At 51.7% G+C, this 18614-nt stretch overlaps 3 protein-coding genes across 3 annotated transcripts; 1 reads left to right on the forward strand and 2 right to left on the reverse strand.

Annotated features, from left to right (window-relative positions):
- The first annotated feature begins 104 nt into the window (after positions 1-104).
- Positions 105-7856, forward strand: LOC105703542. The gene is made up of 2 exons (XM_012432021.1): positions 105-446; positions 550-7856. Exons 1-2 carry the CDS (start codon positions 372-374, stop codon positions 7036-7038), a joined length of 6564 nt encoding a protein of 2187 aa, XP_012287444.1. The 5' UTR covers positions 105-371; the 3' UTR covers positions 7039-7856.
- A 4-nt stretch (positions 7857-7860) lies between these two features.
- On the reverse strand, positions 7861-10339 carry LOC105703543 (pickpocket protein 19). The gene is made up of 7 exons (XM_012432022.2): positions 10082-10339; positions 9714-9969; positions 9147-9428; positions 8664-8933; positions 8515-8568; positions 8204-8431; positions 7861-8110 (listed from the first exon to the last, which is right to left on the reverse strand). Exons 1-7 carry the CDS (start codon positions 10337-10339, stop codon positions 7887-7889), a joined length of 1572 nt encoding a protein of 523 aa, XP_012287445.2. The 3' UTR covers positions 7861-7886.
- A 3356-nt stretch (positions 10340-13695) lies between these two features.
- Positions 13696-16726, reverse strand: LOC105703480 (leucine-rich repeat-containing protein 24). The gene is made up of 2 exons (XM_012431902.1): positions 15677-16726; positions 13696-15550 (listed from the first exon to the last, which is right to left on the reverse strand). Exons 1-2 carry the CDS (start codon positions 16642-16644, stop codon positions 14410-14412), a joined length of 2109 nt encoding a protein of 702 aa, XP_012287325.1. The 5' UTR covers positions 16645-16726; the 3' UTR covers positions 13696-14409.
- Positions 16727-18614: the final 1888 nt, after the last annotated feature.

An 18614-nucleotide genomic window follows, 5' to 3' on the forward strand; every position in this document is an offset into this window, starting at 1 on the left:
CACTCTCACCAAAAGTACAGAATCGACCCCTGGGTCCCGATTCTGGGGTCACTTTCTGTGGAACGGACCATTGGCATCATGTCTCATCTACGTCATGGTTTCGATGTACGAATTTGTCGGACGTGGATGCTGATCTTTAATCCATTTCTAACCGATCGGATTTAAAACGACTTATGTGCATCCAAATTGGTTTAAGAGTTGACAGACTCTTCGCAGAAACTGTAAACTTTTGGTGAATTATTGCTGCATCTGATTAGGATGTGAGGCAGGCAACGGGTAACCTCAAAATATCATGGCGTACTTCATGGATGGAAGAAAAACAATATTATAGTGCTTTGGAGTCTTGAAAAGTCAGTGCACCCATAGATAAAATGGCTCGTGTTCTGGTTTATGAAAGAACCGTGAAGGCACTGATCAGTGCTATCAATGAAAACTACAAATCTGATGTAAGTACAAAAGCAATGAAATATTAAAGCAGTATATAATTTATTTTTGGCTTTTTCATTTTTCCTACAACATTATGTTGTATATAATGTAAATATTTTACAGCATAATTCCATTGGAATATTTACAAAAATTAAGAAGGAACCTGAAGATATATCGGAATGTCAAAATACTAGTAAGAGTAACGATGGCATACAGGAAACCTTGAATAATTCAAAATCTTGGGTCGATGGAAATATAATGCATAATGAAAGCACCATTGATCGGTTACACCCAATGGTTCAACGTTCAATGGAGAGTTCCACGACGCAAGATAATTCTACCATTTTTGAGAGAAAAAATAAAAAACTTAATGTTCCAAACCCGTCACCTTACGTACTCCATGAAGGTTTCCAGGTAGCACGTGCAGACAGATTTACTGCAAATATTTTGGAAACCACTACGAAAGACAATAATGAAAAAAGAAGAAAGAGAAAAAGAAGCCTTGAAAACTTGGCTCCCGATCAAGTCCCAGAAGAGGATACGCGTAGTAAAAAAACGAGGCTTAGTACTTCCTTGCGACGTAGGAACAGTGACGGTACGTGGTTACAAGTTCTTCAAGAAAATAAACCAAAAGGAAGAAGAAAAACGACTTCGCACATGCCCAACGATCTTATTCCACGGTCTGATGAAATAGACAAGTTCTACTGTAATATATGCCAATTATCTTTCGACAGTCGTGCTCAGATAGTCAGACACAATGTAATTTATTTAAAACCTTGTAACTTCCACTGTCGTCCTTGCAATGTTCGGTTTCCATCGCAAACAAAATTGACAGAGCATCGAAAGTCAGCACATTCTCGGGCAGCTATTTCGAACAGCACGTTAATAATGTGCGATTGGTGCAAGCAAAAATTTCTTAAAAAGTCTGTATTACAAGCTCATTTGTTTCATTTCCATACTGCTTTAGACTTTCATGAACCAAGAGGTGCAGTTTCCATAAACTTACAAGAGATCCGTTCGTTAGGGCTTCATCCGCGTGTACGTACTCGGAGAATACATTCTGAGAATAATCTAGAAGTTCGAAAATCAAGGCCTGATCGGAAGCTTAGACAAACGATATTGACTGAGTTTTTACAGTCATCCAGTGTACGAGAAGAGCAAGAATCTTTAGTTAATGCCGGACAAGTTAATGGTAGTGTTTCCACACAAGTGGACCAGTACATGGAACCCTGTGCAGATCCGAATGACGTTAGATCTACGTTGGGACATGTGATTAAAGATTTCGAAACAGAAGACGATCGAAAAGCTTTGCAAAGTGGAGAAACGTCAAACAAAGAGTGGTCTCGGAACAACTTCCAACTGGATGTGACGGAATATTTTGAGAGAATCGACAGAAGATTTTCTTCAAAGTGGCGCGACAAGAGCGCTGGCGACGACATGGATCAACATCTTATCTCTCCTCCGGAGACTGCAATTATTACGAAAATTTCTTCCGAGGAGTCTGGGCTTTGGCCAGCCGATGAAAGATTGAATTTAAAATATTTCCTGTCGGATGGCACAACTGAAAATCAACCGCTGCCCGAATCGACTTATAAACTCAAGATGTGCAGAGTCCATTTAGTAAGACTCAACGAGAGCCTTATCGGCACCCAGCATCGCCGTTGTTCCACAACCTGCGACAGCACTACACAAACGATACTTAAAGACGTACATCCGAACTATCCTGTACTTCCGGTGAAGATTGAAGCACCGGACCCAAATTTACATATAGCAAAACTGAAAAGAGTTGAAATCAAATTGGTGAAATTAGAACATTTAGGATACACGATACCTTGTCCTTCTCGCGAACTAAGTACTCGGTTACTTCAGGAAAAAGCATTTAATTGCAACATTTGTGAAAAAACGTTCCATTCGAAAAACGAGAAGAAGGTTCACGTTAAATCGTTTCATGTTGCATACATGTCCAGTATTTGTAGAGCGCGATGCTCTTCGAAGCGGTTGCTGCTTTCTCATTACCTCGATCAGCATCCCATGTACAAAAAGAATGGTTGTTGCATTTGTCGGAAAAGATTCGCTAATCGAGAGAAGTTGAAGAAACACTTACTGATGCATTGCATCAAGGTAATCCGATCGAAAGATGACTGGCTCCCGATAGACATCGACACACGGTGCAACTTGAAGAAAAAAATGTACAAGTGTTCCGGCTGCAGAAAAGGGTTCTGGTTATCGACTTGCTTGAACGAACACGAGAAAGTTTGCAAATCAAGGAAGAGACAAATGGAAGATAAACCGAACAATAAGTCTGCAAATGGGAAATCAAAGGGCAGTCTTGTGAAAACGTACAAGGACCTGTTGCAGTTGCAGAGTCTTAGGGAAAGGATATTATCAACGATCGACGCGAAAGAAAGAGAAACATCCACTACAAAAACTCCCCGATCCCGAGGTTTGGAAGAACCGAACGACTCGAACCCTCCTCTTGGGCGGACCTCGGGAACTGCCTCTGTCGAAGTAGAAAGTAACGATCGGTCCAAATGTTCTTCACGGTTTCCATGTGAAATATGCGGCACGCAGTTCCACACGTTAAATAATCTTCGGCGCCACGTGCAAACGTATTTGCAGCTGCCGAGGGAAACTTGTTACATCTGCGGAACCCTGTTCCCGAATAGGAGGCGACTGATGATGCACGTGAAAATAGCGCACGTAAACGACTCCACCGTAGTCTACAACTGGAGATGCGAGATCTGTAATCATGGGTTTGCTAAGAAGAAAATCCTGCGGATCCACGTGATGCACACCCACTACAATTGTATGGCAACCGAGGCAATGTTTAAGGAAGGGTCTGCGAACATTAACGTCAATCGCATGACGTGTTACACGTGCGCCGTTCCATTTAAAACCGAGAATCTGATGGTCGATCACTTCGAACACTTCAACAAAGCTCTGGAGTGGTCTTGCGAGGTATGCAATATCGTCGTCAAAGGGAGGTACGCATTAGAGAAGCACAGGAAATCGGAGCACTTCGGGGAGATGCAACAGAGTTACAATTTCATGTGCGTGCTCTGTACGGAAAGGTTTCCGGAACTTCAGCAATTGCGTGCCCACACGATGCACGTGCACAGGCACGACGGCCGCCCGGCACCTCCGATGATAGGAACGAGTGCCGGTTTTCCTGGGGTACATGAAATCCCTACCAAACGTGAGGACGTTCCGACGACCGGCTTCGGGAAACACGTTTGCACGGTCTGCCAGTGGTCGTTCCCCGAGGAGGCCGATTTGACTGCCCACGTGGACGAGAACTCCAACGACGGCGACTATCAATGCGACAGATGCGGCAGAAGGTGCCGCACGCTTACTTTGCTGGAGGGTCACCTAGCCGCGAGTCATGGAAACGACGGAACAAATGACGAGCACGCCTGCCATTTCTGCGGAGAAGTACTAAAGACCCACTCCTGTCTGATATCTCACGAGAAGCATTTCCATCCGGAGTCCCTTAACCAGCCCATCGGCACCCACTCGACGCTAGAAGACCTGGCAAGACCGTCCCTTGAATCGGTTCTGAAAGGCGCCCTCGCTCTTAACGACGACGAGTGCGTCATCGAGGTCGGCAGCGAGACCGATGGCGAGGCCACGATACGAGCGGGCCAGCTGAAGTGTTCCGTGTGCGGACAGGTGTTCGAGAGCGAATTTATTTTGATGAACCACTTGTTGGAGTACTCCAACGACGGTAAATATCCCTGCGACGTGTGCGACAGGAAGTTCGTATGGGCGTCGCATTTGGAAGAGCACAAGCGGAAACACGGCCAATCGGACGACAAGTCCCTGGACTTTTGTTGTCCCGTTTGTCTCGAGGGATTCGAGTCCATGCTCGCGTTGAACGCCCATGGGGTGCACTTACACGGGGGGGAATTTGTCCACGCCGTGGTCGCGAGAAATGCCGTCGACGACGCTCCGAATGGGAATCGTCCAGAGGACGATGGGTTGGGGGCAACGACTGGAGAGGAGCTCGATCAGTCGTCGGCGTTGCTGTACAATGATTCGACACCTCTGATTATACCAAACCGCGGGTCAGGCTTCCGAAATACCGTGAATGTAATTCATCCTAAATTGTTAACGGGAGGCTCCACCACGAGCACGGATAATGCAGTTATCGGGAACTATATCAAGTGCAGGACGTGTAATCAGAATTTCGCAAATAAGGACAATTTAGCGAAGCATCAAATGAGATTTTGGAACGAGGGGAACTATTCCTGCGAAATATGTGGGCGTAAGTATCCTTGGCCATCTCTGCTGAAATACCACAAACGGAAACACATCCCGATGTATACTAACTCCATGAAGGAGATGTGTCCCATTTGCGGGGAGAAGTTTCACACGACCGCTTCCGCGAAAACGCATATCATACATTTGCATAAGGGCTATGACGTGGATCCAATCAAATTAACGGGGAATAAGCCTGGTTCCAACTCGAAAAACGTCGACTCGAGTCGGATGCGACATCCGGTAAATTCGAAGGTCGGGAAAGACTCTCCCAATTTAAATCCCGTCTTCAGCAGCGTCGATTTCGTTAACGAGAGCCAAGAAGAGAGTCAAATGTTCGAGCTCGACGCGGACACCACGAAGGAGGACTGTAAGGATCCTCTTGCCCTCGATGATATCTGTAAAGTCGAAGAACTCGCAGATGCTCTGAATGCCGGAGACGTTTCGCAAAGTGGCTCGTTCTCGGGAAACGCGGAAATGCCCGCGAACGTTTCGTTACCGGAATCTACCGCAGCTGTAAGCAGCGAAGCTTCGAGTTCTTCGGGCAAATATAAATGTTTCATGTGTTCGGGAGAATACGCGACCGTCAGCAAATTTCAATTTCATCTTGAGACGGTCCATTCTCATTATGCCAGCCGCTCTTTTCACTCCGCACGCATGAAGACCAGCGGGGCTGTCCTGAACAGGATGCAAGAGGAGCTTGCAACCCCTGGAACACCAGAAAACCTCACCTCTATCTTGAAGCAAGCTCTGACTGCTCCGTGTATTTCCGATCCTTGCTTTTGTGAATCCTGTAGACAAAAATTCCCAGATCAGCGGACCAGTTGCATCGGGGATGTTCCACTAGGACAAGTCTGCGATATTTGCGGCATGTCCTTCGACAATGGCTACCTCTGCAAGAAGCACAAAGAGAGCGTTCACGCTCGACGGACGGATGCTGCGGTAGGAGATCAAGATCGGAATCGTTCGAGCCAAGATCACCCTGTCCACGAGGACGACCGGAGGGCACCGAGACGAATCGTCTCAGGACCGGTTGAAATTACGGATGTCTACGAGGAAATCGAAATTGTCGACCCCATGTCCCATAACGCAGGGAATAACGCGGAAGACGTTTCCTCGAAGACGTCCGCACCAGACGGTCCGAGGGATGGGACGATTTTGAAAGTGCTTCGCCACGGCGCCGTTGCGAAGAAACAGCAAATGGGTAAACTCAAGGTTAAACCTTTCGCCAAGATTGTGGAAAATTTAACCATCGGTAGCCTGTCCAAAAGGAAGAGCAGCGCGGATGGGTACATCCACGGTGAGACCGGAGCGGGACCCAGTAACGACCGAAACTTCTTCCAACCCACTTTGGAAGCGGCTACACGGTCGGATTACTCCAAGAGGAATCCCTTATCACACAATGTACCGAAGAGGATGCACTCCCTGGACGAGGGGGCAGGAAACCACTACTACGATCACACGTATCACCGTTCAAAGTTGCAAGATTCGGCCGTGGGACGCACCCGCGGTGCTACCTCTAAACCTCCCGACTCGATTTCATCCCCACACGTTAACGTATCTCGAGAATCGGTGATTACGTCGACCGCAAATCCGACTTTGTACTCTGCCCCGCTCAACTTGGTCGTACCATCGAAAAGTTATGCCACGTCCGAAAATCCAGTGGTCACTTCGGTGATTAACCCGCGACCAGACCCGACAGACAACGGCCCCGAATCAGCTGATCCGCGAAAAGCCACGCCAGAGAGTCGCGAATTGGTCGCGACCAATTCAAACGTCATATACAAGTGCCAGATTTGTTTAGTCCATTTTACCGACAAAAGTAAATGGGACAAGCACGCGAGCACTCGTTGCTGGTTGTTTCGGTGTGCAACGTGCAAGATGAGCTTTGCGGACGACCGTTCGTTGCAGAAACACTTCAGGGAGCACTTCTCGAGGACGTGCCAAGTGTGCAAGAGCGTCTTCTTCAGTTGCAATGCATTCGAAGAGCACTCCAAGTATTGTTACAACTCTCCGGCTTTTGCAGTCGAGCGGCTTTGTAGAGTATGTAACAGGGTCGTTCCTCCAGGGGTCGACATGCAAAATCACATCTTCATGCACAAAACCAAGTTGATCAAGTGCGGTATCTGTAAGCGGCAGTTCGACACCGTATCCGATGCGGCCACGCATTTCAGGATTTTCCATCAACCCTTCCGATGCAACGTTTGTAAAGCTTGCTTCGTCGAAAAGGAGACTCTGGCGACACACATTAAGGATGTCCACGACCCACAAGCTCGAGTGTGCTTCTGTGCCGTGTGCAAGGTTGGCTTTCGTTCTTGGGTGGACTACAACGTGCATTCGTGCGACATTTGTTAGTAAGGCAAGAACCCTTTCGCTTTTTAAATCCCTAGCCTAAGGAAACCCCTTGAGAACAAGTGAACTGTTGCGGACGTAGGGTCTACGGATCTGTCGCGATCGGGCAGAGCTTTTTATTTTATCTTTTGCTACATTAATTGCGTCGTGCGATAAGTTGTACGAAATTTATCTTATGATACCCTTGTTCGGTATACTAGATGCAACGATGAAATATGATTTATAATATGATCGATTATGATTTGTATACTTGAGACGGTATCGGTTTTAGCTCGCGATTGCACTACGTTCAACGAGGCAAAGTAACTACAGGTAGTACGGGATCGTTGAACCTAAGACAATTATATGAGAGTACGTAGGGGTTGCTCCGTAATTAAATGTACCGAAAAATTATTTCGATTTCTAGATAGCACCGCAAAATATATGCAAAGCACCTGGTTTTTAAGCATTAGATATGCGATTATCTGGGCGTAATACCGAAATGTTACTGTATTATTTATCCAATAATATATCTTCGCGCGCGTAACGTATTTTAAAGTTGCATACCGCATACTCATTAATTAAATGGTACGTGAACTCGAATTAAGTTCTCAAATCATCGTTTAGAGGTAGGGATATCGTACTCGTTCCACGGATACTTGGAAATTTGTAAAAAGACTAATATTAAATAAACAGCTCCGATAATATGAGCTTCCATAAACGTTCCATCGTAGAGGGAGGGAAGGGGAGTTCTTCTACAATTACATTTCGCATTTATTTCCATTACTTGAAAATATCATCGGTAAGGCATAACGATTGAATATTTTTTATTCTCCATCTCACCGACTTATCGGTATTGAGAAGGGTACGAATTAGTCATAAAATTGTCTTCTCACGTCGGGGTAATCAATAAGTGGAACAATCGTCGATATCCCCGGTCTCCGTATAACTCGATGGCCACTTTTACCGTCCAGGGATTTGCGTTTTTTACGCCGATAGAAGTAAAGATGTATCGCGCATAGAATGGCGTACAGAATTTCAACCGCACTTAGGAGAGACCCACCGAAAAACAGACCTATGATGCCTCCAAACGAAACTGAAATTAGAAAATTCATTTGCATGGGATTAGAATCGCCGCGACTCGACCCTGGAGCATTTTGGTCGGACTGCTATTGTGACTTGACATTACCTAACAAATCGAGTTTCGTGTACACGACATCCGTTCGATAGCGCAGACAATTGAGCGATTCAAAATGAATATCCAGTTCAATGTGCGACCGTTCAACGATTGGCATACCGATGATCTTTGTCATGTAGCTGCTAAATTCACATTCGGGTGGACAGTCGCATCGCAATGCATGCGATTGGTCAACAATGGTATGATCGTCCTTGTCGTCATAGTAAGTGTTAAACATGACTGCAAGACAACATTTGACATTGACTCTTGATACGGCAGAAGGGATTCGTTTTCCCGTTCTCCAACCCGTACGCAGTACTTACTGTTATGTTTCGTCAAACAAACGAAATCTTCAATGGTGCACTCGTTAGTTGAATCTGGATAAGTGTGAAAGATATTTATTATGATATTAAACTATTAACTGGAAATATCGATACGGAGGAATTTCCAAGTTCTCGTAAAGACTGCGTACCCTGGGGGAAGAAAAAAGAAGGATTGCATCCGCAGTATTTGTACACGTATGACCGCTTGCACATCGAGAGGCAGTACTCGCGATTGTAATTGTTCCTGCCTCCTGGTTTACAGGGTATTCTGTTATCGCCCAGTCCTAATACCGATTCCGTTGCGTATCCAGAAGTGCATCTCAAAGGCACGTCAACTGCCATTCCATTTGCAATTAAATGACCGCCGTTTGGCCATGCTCCAGGTTGATATATGCTCAATATGATCCCTCGATGATTATCTTAAACGCGCGTAGATATTATTAATATATTTCTAACCCTTTCGCTGCAGTGAAGCCCGATGCAACGAGTTGTCTCTTTATAGAGGATAATTTGTGAGTACGGATAATAAACATGTCAAGGCATACTTTGCAGGAGACTTCAAACTTGTCGACCTTGTAAAGGATTACTTTGAAAATGCAAATTTGCAATCTCCGATGAAGTTATGCACTTACTAGAATCAGGTGGTTGGGTAATGTTACCAAAGTGTACTTTAAGGCGCACACCGCTCCAATTACCGTATTCGGTAACTCTTTTCGACCGATCTTCGTTGTTCCAAGATGTGCCGCGGAACTTCATGGAGTTATTGGAGTTGAAAGAGTAACAGAAACCGTATTCTGTTTTCTGTAGCTCCAGTATCTCGCAACACTCTCTGTAAGATGTTCGCCACCAGCAGGATGAAAATACGTCTTGGCAATTTGGTGTAACATCCAATAGCACTTGCGTTACGTTAATACCTGATGTGAAAAAGAAGTACGTTTTACGTTTGGGATTTTTTTTTAGGGAGATACAGGGGTTCGAAGCGATGTTCGCCACCGTGGGTAATTTACTAACTCGTCTCTGGTAGCGGTTGGTAACGTCGCGAGGTAAACTACCGACCAAGGCGGGAACGATATAGGTAACTTTTATCCTGGCCGTTAAGGAGGGGAGTGGGTACCAGTTTTAGCAAACGACCGCCAGGTGGCGACACATCGCCGACAAGAGAGGGCTTTTTCATTTGATTTGAAACGTAGATCAGTTACCGGCTAGTGCTCGCAACGAGCGATTTTTTAAAAAGGCCAGGTGCTCGAAGTCTCCGAACGTAATCGTGGACAGTTTAGTGAGGATTTCTCTGAAGGTGGCAATTGTTTCCGGGTCGTGGCTCGGTACGTATTTACTTTCCACTTGGATAGCTTTTTCCCAATCCACGCGATTAGTCGGGCAAATGGTGACACTCGGGAAAGGCACCGCTGAAATTTTGAAATTCGTCGTCTCCACTACGGTAGATGTTGGCGCCTCCTGGAAACATTTAATAACTAGTTAGCGTTAACGCGATTAAACTATTTCCCCCTATCCAAGTTAAGGGTCTTATTAGAATCGATAACGAAACATTAACCGGGGTGAAGGTTACCTCGAATCTCATCGATAGCAGGTATATAACCACAATGGCGCACCCAGCCGAGGAGATAAAAAGGACGAACCATATTAATCGCTCTATCCAATGCATCTCCAAGTCCACGACATATTTGATGCAGTGCAAAGTAGTATTACGGAGATAAAACAGTAGGATACCAGACAAGGTGTCTCTTCTTTTTTTAACTCGTCGGCTCCTCTGGGTCCTCCGCTGCACCTTTATCAACCCTTTCCCTCCGTTATCGAGGAAGAACATTTTAATCAACCGTAGAATTCTCCCCACTATGGAATACTATTACGCTCTCCTCCGAGAATATTTCCCTCGGAGGGATAAAAAAGAATCTCTTTGGAATTCATTTCGGGAACTTAATGCAAACACAGTGGAGCACTCGTTTAACGACTTCGGAACATTTAACGGTTGGTTATTATGCACGGTCTCTTTTCCAGGGTTCCCTTGAAACTTGTGAACTTTTTTTCCTTTCAGGAAATGGTATGTCGCGTAGACCGTTCTCTCGACATTCGTACCCCAAAGTGGAGAAGAGGGAGACACCTCGAAGCAGGACTCCGGTATCTGGAAATCGGGAGCAAACATTGGGAGGACCGAAGTCACTTCTTCCAACACGCGTTTCATGCGAGCAAACAGCCAAGTGACCGATGGCTGACAAAACGCGCGATAGGGAATTGAGTCGTACATTTGGGACAGGTGAGTAACCAATGGTGGCTAGATGCCTGCGCCCAATAAAGAAAGGTATATAGAATTTTTCCGAATTCATCGAGGAGAGCTTTCGTGCGAGGGACGTAATCGTATGCACGTAGGTCTTATTAAAAATTCCGGAATCGCGTGCCCGTAATGCCTCGTAGGCACCGACGAGTGCTCCTTGGCTCCTTTACGTGACGAGGGTACCCGGGTGCCAGGTTTAATCCGACTTGCACGGGACTTTCCGTGTTTGGGAATCGCCTTGCCCCAGGGAGCGGCTCGATATTATCTTCCGGGGAGGGTTACTTAACCGTTCCAGTGGCAGGGGTTTTTAAAAATCCGCGTCGGATTGGGCCAGGAAGCGCGATAGCTTTGCGAATCGACGATCGGGACCAAGCATCCCGAACACGGTTCGCCAGGGTACGCGAAAAGCGCGATCGCGCTGCGCGGCTAAACGGCGCCGACCGCGGAGAAAAATCCACGAACCCGTCGAATTACGTCTACGTGGCCGGAATTAAGAGGAAATGCAATTTGCGCGCCGTTTCCTCGCGGTCGGCGAGGCCTCCCCGGGGACCGGAGTCTCGAGGACCCCGACGAGCTGAGTTCGCCCGACGCCCGGAGAGCTCCCCTTTCCGAATCGAGCCGGAAGGTACGGGGATTTCGGTCATTTCTCAAAGTCGACTTCCAGGCAGGGAGGGGCTGGGGAAAACCACCCTCCTTCGAGCCCCCGGAAGGAAAACTCGATCCGCGCCGTCTCCCGGCGAGACGCCGGAAAATAGGCAGGAAACGATTCCCGGCACTCGGGCCAAGGCCGTCGACCGCGCGCGGAATTAACGCGGCCCCGGCTTTAGGGGCCGTAAACCTCCCTACGACTTTTCGGCACATGTCGCCGCGCCCGGACGAGAGTCGGGGGAAAAACCGTCCCGGGAAGTCGGCGAGAGGCGCGGCACCGAATTCGGGAAACCGAGGGAAGGGCCGGATTGCGCGCCGGAGCGGAAACGGAGGCGCGGAAGTTGGTCCGGCGCCTTCCTTTGTGGGGCAAAGGGGCGAACCGAGCCACCCTGGACGAGGTGCGCTCGCTCGGAAGGAAGTCGCGAGTCCGTAAAGGAAAATCGCCCGATCTCGCCGGAGGGTGAGACCAATCGGAACCCAGGGGGATATCCGGAGTCCCCGTGGGATTCGCCCGAATCCGCGCACGCGGCGGCCCCGGGCGCGGAATACTTCCTCCTCCGCCCCCGCCCCGGTAGAAATCGTCCGTCCTACTTTTCTATTTCATTTTCCAGGTTACGGCTTAAAGTGGATGCCCCGCTTTCTTCGGGTTGAGACCTCGTAGAGTATCCGGCCATCACCTGGGTGCTCCATGTAGAGTTCCGAGGTGAAGATTCCGTGAGACATCCCTCTTGAACGGCAACATCACACCAAACACGGTTCCGTGAGTTTAATATAACCGCAATCCCCTAAAGATGGCACGAGGGAATTTTGAATGGGATAATCAGCTGATCGAGGATGGTTATCCAGGCAGGAGGAAAGGTCCTTTGGAGAACGGCGAGGGTCGACGAAACAACCGCCTCGAAACCTCATGTTCTAACAATGTATTTCGTGTAGTTGCGCGATACAGCGTGCTACTTCATTCTCTCGTATTATCTACATCCTTAAAAAAGAATACCTCCGCTCGGTTAATACTTTAGACCGTCTGCGCGATCGCTGGTTATCAGCCGGCATCGCGGCAGTGAGTACATGTCAGGGGTCGTTATCATATACTTTGTGTACGTTGTTTTAACGGGAAAACCGAAATGCACGCGCGCACGATTATACAAAGAAATATACGACGGTCGTTCTTCCCTCGTCAAATAGAAAAGGCGAGATGCTCGGGAAAACCAGACAATCCGAATGTCATTTTCCCCTACGCCGTGCTTACCTCCTAACCGACGGGCTCGTTGTTTCCGTGATATCGAATAGCCGGGGGATGGATATCCACTTTAAAAAATGTCCGGACGTTTAACGCGTCTACTCCGGACGGAGGAAACGAAACTCGGCAGAAAGACTAAGCGGACACGAGGATAAAGCAAATGAAATGCTTCCGTCAAATCCTGTCGGCTTTAATTCAAATAGAAAACACCCCGAGGAGCGACGCCGTGCCCGCGTTTCCTCTTTCTTTCGAGTTTCTCCCTCTCGATCGCCGCTGATGGAAAACATCGAAAAACCTTTCGCTCCGTCTTGCAATTTCGAATCGGTTCGGCCGTCCGTCCCAAGTTGAATAAAACATTATTTCGAGCAGTATTTTGCCCGTCCGTCCGTTCGTCGATATAGAAACAACGCGCACCGGGGAGGGTGGAAGTTCGTCACATTCCGATATTTCATTCCGACATTGTTTGCACGAGTGCTCTCAATGTTTCTATGTGCGTGCGTATCTCTTTTTTTTATCATGCGACGTATACACTCTTGTCGTTTTCGAGGACAGACTTTCCGCTAAAATCATCCCCTTTGCCGTCCGCTTGAAAAACCCAACCCGTCTTTAATCTCCGGGACCGTTCATTGGCGGTATTGCCCTCGAGGAAGTCGTTCCCCAGCTCCTGGTGCGTCCAAACGTTAAAAGTTGCGCGCGCGTTAAAAAAAAAAAAAAAAAAATAGGATACCGCAACCCGGTGGATCGTCCGGAGAAGATGCAAGGATATGTGCTACGGTTCTACTCGTGTTCGTCCTTTGCGGAGAAAGCGGTCTCCGGGTATTCGCGAGAACCGAATGAGATCCGATGCGCGCGGAGTGGCCGGGGGAAAACGACCGTCCCAGGAACCGGCAAAAGCTATCAGGAGCCTTTCGGGTCTCGACTGCGATCGTTAAGACGCGAGCCGTGCTCGGGACGCGCTCTTGGAACTGCCAACTCCAAAGTGGAAACCGCAGTGCCCCGTCCGGCGCAAGACCTTCAAAGCACCCGTCCACCCGAGGCGTCGCGACCCAAGGGGACGTTTATTTATCAAAATTTCCTCCCCTCGGGAATATCGAAAAAAGGACCCCCGTCGTTTTAGGGACGTAAAGAGGACGCGAAACGACCGCGTGCTTTGCACCTTCCTCCTAGACGCAACCTTGGAGAGGGAACCGAGGGGTAAAGGAACCTGGGGAGAGCGCGCGACGCGGTAATCGAACGGTGCGGACTGGATGCAAAGGTACCAAAGGCTCTTCTTCGAAGGGAGACGCCAACCGAGGTCAGGAGAGTGGCGGAAAAACGGCGAGGGGTCTTAATCCTGTTTCGCGCACGGTGCTTCATGACTAGCGGATGTACAACGGCTACGTGCATCGTCCAAGCTCTACGCTTAACTTTACGGATGCTTCTATACCCTGTGAATCGGGTCCGCGCACGGTGCCCCTTCGCGTTCGTCTTCCTCGAAGGGCCCCGCGCGCTGGAATCGGTTGAAAACGTCAGCCGCCCCTGGAGTCTCTCGTCGCGAGGTCCAAAGGAACGGCGGGCCGCGCGCGGAGACGCCGCGGATCGCTTTCCCTGTGAAAAAATAGCGGCCGCGGTCCTCCCGACGAATCCACTTTGAAGACTTTCAGCACCCGCAACGACTACGACCGTATACTAACCGACCCTACGGCGACCTCGGCACCGGAGTCGCGGCTGTCCGCGGTCCTCATACGTCCATGGCGTCGCCGACGTAGCCCTCGTCGGGGCTCTCGGCGTGGTCGGGGGGCGGCGGCAGCGGGGGCGGCAGGGGAAGCCCGTCCGCCCTGGCCTCGCGCGCCGTCTTCCCCAGGAGCGAACGGGGCGACAGCGGGGTCGGCTCGCCGCGGTACGCGGCGGGGGGCGAGGGCACGAAGGGCGCTTCCGGCGACATCGGCGACATCGGCGACATCGGCGACACCGCCGCCGAGACCTGCAGCTGCCGCGGCGGCCCGGCCGGGTAGGGGTAGCCCTCGGCGGTGTACCTGGTGTCGCTCCGGGGGAGCACCGCCTCGTAGGGGATCGTCCGGGCGAGGAACTCGGCCTCCCGGGAGTAGCGCGCCGCCGGGGCAGCCGCCGAGCCCTCCAGGGTCCGCTGCCGGCGGGGCAGCGTGCTGGCCCCGTTGAAGGGGATCTTCGGCAGGCCGAAGTTGAGCGGATACCCGTCCTGGTCCAGGTAGCTCATCTGCGCCAGGGCCGGGCGCAGGTCCGGGTGGATCGTGTACCTCGAGTCGTACTCCAGCAGCTGGCACTCGGCGCGCCGGTGCTGGTAGAGGCCGTAGCTCTCGGCGGCCTCGGGCACCTCGTTGATCAGGTCGGGCTCCGTGAGGTACTTGGTCCCCGGGGGGCCTTGGACCGCCTCCGCGAGGCCTCCGCCGTGCTCCAGGACGGCCGTCCGGTCCCGGTAGCCCGCCTGCTGCTGCCGGTGCTCGAAGGCGAGCTCGCCGTTGCCCTTGCCCGACAGACTCGTGGGGTCCTTGGCCCCGGGGGTCGCGCTCTTGTCCGGGGAGACCAGCGGCTTCGCGTTCCGCTTGCGGTCGCTCCGCCGGCGCGTGCAGAGCAGGAGGCCGCCCAGGGCGCAGCCCAGGGCCAGCAGGGTGCCGACGAGGGCGCCGGCCGCGACGGCGGCCACGTACCCGGTGCCCGGCTGGTCGGCCGGCGGCTCCTCCGTCGGCCTCTCCTGCAGCAGCACCCTCAGGGACAGGTTCGCCTCGGAGGCGCCCGCGCCGTTCTCCGCGGCGCAGGTGTAGGTGCCCTCGTCGGCCGGGACCAGGTTGTACACGTGGAGCATGCTGGTCACGTTCGTCGGGCCGCGCTGCTTGTAGTTGTATCTGGAACAGGGTTACCCGGGTTACCCGGGTTCGTTTGCTCGAATCTACCTTAGGGAGGGCGAGTAAATAAGCCGGCGGGAAGTTTTACGTCTCCCGGAGAGGCCGGTGGCCGACGACGGGTCGTACCTGACTCTCGCGAGCGAGGAGGCCGTGTCGTTGCCGGCCTGCGTCTCGTACGTCTCCCCGTTGAACCACCAGGTGACCGTCTCCGGCGGGGGCACGGCGTGGACGTCGCACGCGAGGGTGACGTTGGCGCCCTCGTAGACCTCGACCCGCTCCTGGAGCCGGATCCGGGGCGGGCAGGCCAGGTCGGAGAGCTTGACCGCCTTGACCTGCCTGCCGGCCAGCCTGGCGGGCGACGCGCAGACCGGCTCCGACTCCTGGGGCATCGGCTTCGCCGTCTCCTTCAGCCAGGTCTGCATCGATCGCAAGCGGCAGTCGCACGCCCAGGGATTGTTGTGCAGGGTGAGCCCGTGGAGATTGCCGCCCAGCGGAAGCGTCACGTCGGGGACGTGGGTTAGTTTATTGCCGTCCATTCTCAGCCACTCGAGGGAGGGCAATCCGTTGAAGGCCCCCTGCTCCACCGTCTCCAGTTGACACTGGCGCAGCTCCAAGTTCGTCAGATGCATCAGCGGCCGGAACGCCTCGCGCCGGATCTCCCGGATGGGGTTGCCGTTGAGCATCAGCTTCATGAGGCTGGGGTAGGACGCGAAGGTCTCGGAGGGGACCCCGTCGATCAGATTCTCCGAGAGGTCCAGCTCCACCAGGCCGACCAGCCCCACGAACGCCCTGCCGTCCACGTCGCCGATGCGCGACCGACTCAGGTACAGCTTCTGCAGGTTGGTCAGGCCCAGGGCGCGGAAGCACTCGGCCGGCAGGCTGATCAGCTGGTTCCCCGACAGGTCCAGCACCTGGGTCTCCTCCCGGGCGCCCTGCGGGAGCCCCTTCAGGTCGCGGTTCGCGCACTCCACCCACTCCTTCCCGCTCTTCCACTTGCAGGCGCACATGCTGGGGCAGCCCTGGACCGCGGCCACCCAGGACAGGACGGTCCCCAGGAGGATCCGCCTGCACCACGCGCTACTGCTCGGGCACATCCTGGCACATCGACCCGGCAGGACCACGGCGGCTCCCTTCACCGGGGGCGAGGACGCCCGACGTCGCTTCTCAACGGCATCCGTCAACCTGGAAGAAAAGCCGCCGAGATTTAGGATTCGCCGCGTTCCTGCGATTCCGCAGCCGGGACCGGGGCCGCTCGCAATTGGTGTTAAAAAATGGAAATTACCTCCTCGCGGCAAGGAGTCTGGCCCGGTGAATGGCGTAGTTAAAAAAAACCCACCACCCTTTCGCGTTTTCATCAACGTGAATGCCGCTGGTGGTCAATGAATTTTAAATTAGCCTCATACGCGCCCCCCTCGCGCAAGATACGCGGTGAATGCAACAGGATGCAATTTTTTTTTCTTCGTCGCATTCAGGGAAACGGTCCTCTCGTCAGGGGGTCGCTAGAAAATTGATAAGCGACGAAATTGCTACGCGCGTCTTGCCGAATCCCCCGGTCGTTCCGGGGCGGGTAATCGGCGACGCGGCCAGGCGCCGAGGGAACTAATTTCCCCGAGCTCGTCGGGTCGATCGTTGATACACGGAAAAACAATGAAGACGAAGCGCAAGTTTTTTGGCCGGCAGCCAGTATGGAGAAAATCGTTATCTCGGGGATAAATTCTCGCCAGGGCGCCGTTATCGTTTTATCGTTCACTTATCGCAGGATTCCTCCCGTCGGGAGATTTCTTCCCCCGTAACTATTTCACTTTGAATAATAGCCCGGCTCTACGCAAAAGTCGGACCGAACGGTCCCGCGGTCCGGCCGCTTATTAATTTCCCAGGCCGCGGTATGGCGGTCTGCTTGAAATTATGAATTTGGTTATCCCGAACGAGCGGGGCGACGCATTTTGATAACGCGGAGAGCAGGATATACCGATTTACCGGGGCGCGGTTTAATAAATGAACGACCGACGATAAGCGAATCATCGTCAGGGAATTACCGGATGCCCGGTCGAACGAACGAATCCTCGAGGACGCCGGTTTCCGATGGAAAGAGGTGAATTAACGAGCCGAGGAGCGTTTCCGCTTCATCCGACTTTGAACGATTATTATATCGCGGGGGCGGATCCCCCGTCGAGGCGCGTCCGCGCGCGTAATTACATGCTAATTAGGACGCCTCCAACTCGGCCCGGCTAGTCAAACGATCGAGGACGAACGGGGCAAAAACCCACGGACGGCGTGTCGCGCGTTTCACCCTGAAATAGACCCGGGACGCGTCTTCGTTGCGAGGCTAGGTGAGTAAGGAGACGGACACGGAAACGGGGAGGAGCGGTTTAATTCGAGCTAAGTAATCGCGAGCTCGTTCCCCGCGTTAAAAATACGGCAAAGTGAATCTTTCCTCTGGGGCGTAGGTGAATTCAAAGCATCGACTCGGCCGAGCTCTTTTCAAACGCTCCGGACTAACGCCGCGGAAAAGGGCACAATGCAAATTGCGGCACGGCTGTAATTCCAGGGAAGCCCCCAGCTCCTCGTTACATTTGCTTAAGTCCATCTTAAAGGGCGGCAAAGTTAGCTAGCCGAACTCGGAAGTTCCCAAGTCCCGATCCGAAATCCTCCACTAACGGCTCCAGTTAGAATTCCGCTCGGGAACGTCCGCGAGAGAAACGCCCGCCGAATCCGCGGTAGATAGCGCCAATCTCTCGGGCGACCGTCCGAAGATATCGAGCGGCAGTAATTCGCCGACGAGGAAGGTCCACTAGGATATAAGGACGCGAGTCGACGCGCGTCTCCGCATTGCGGGCATATTTCCGCGATGTTCGCTCTTCGCCCCTGCGTCGATCTCGTTCCTGGCGATTCCGCGTCCGGAATTCTTATCCTAAGGACGTCCACTCTTCCCGGGAGATCGGGATCGAGTTCCCTACCTGGCGGAATTAATCCTCACTTTCTAGGCGGACCGGAGCCAATTTTCGGCCGATCGAACCTCCGGCGCCCCTCTCTCGCCCTCGCCGCGGAGGGAGGTTCATATTTC

This window comes from Orussus abietinus, unplaced genomic scaffold, assembly GCF_000612105.2.
Source record: "Orussus abietinus isolate OABI.00-Male unplaced genomic scaffold, Oabi_2.0 scaffold78, whole genome shotgun sequence".
Taxonomy (NCBI): Eukaryota; Metazoa; Arthropoda; class Insecta; order Hymenoptera; family Orussidae; genus Orussus; species Orussus abietinus.

Coding starts and splice junctions, on each gene's coding strand:
- LOC105703543 (XM_012432022.2), bottom strand. CDS start 10,339: ATGTTCTTCCTCGATAACGGAGGGAAAGGGTTGATAAAGGTGCAGCGG. Junction 9,429..9,713: donor CTCGTTGCGAGCACTAGCCG/GTAACTGATCTA, acceptor TTTTCACATCAG/GTATTAACGTAACGCAAGTG. Junction 8,432..8,514: donor TTGTTTGACGAAACATAACA/GTAAGTACTGCG, acceptor GTTGTCTTGCAG/TCATGTTTAACACTTACTAT.
- LOC105703480 (XM_012431902.1), bottom strand. CDS start 16,644: ATGTGCCCGAGCAGTAGCGCGTGGTGCAGGCGGATCCTCCTGGGGACC. Junction 15,551..15,676: donor TCCTCGCTCGCGAGAGTCAG/GTACGACCCGTC, acceptor ACCCTGTTCCAG/ATACAACTACAAGCAGCGCG.
- LOC105703542 (XM_012432021.1), top strand. CDS start 372: ATGGCTCGTGTTCTGGTTTATGAAAGAACCGTGAAGGCACTGATCAGT. Junction 447..549: donor ATGAAAACTACAAATCTGAT/GTAAGTACAAAA, acceptor AATATTTTACAG/CATAATTCCATTGGAATATT.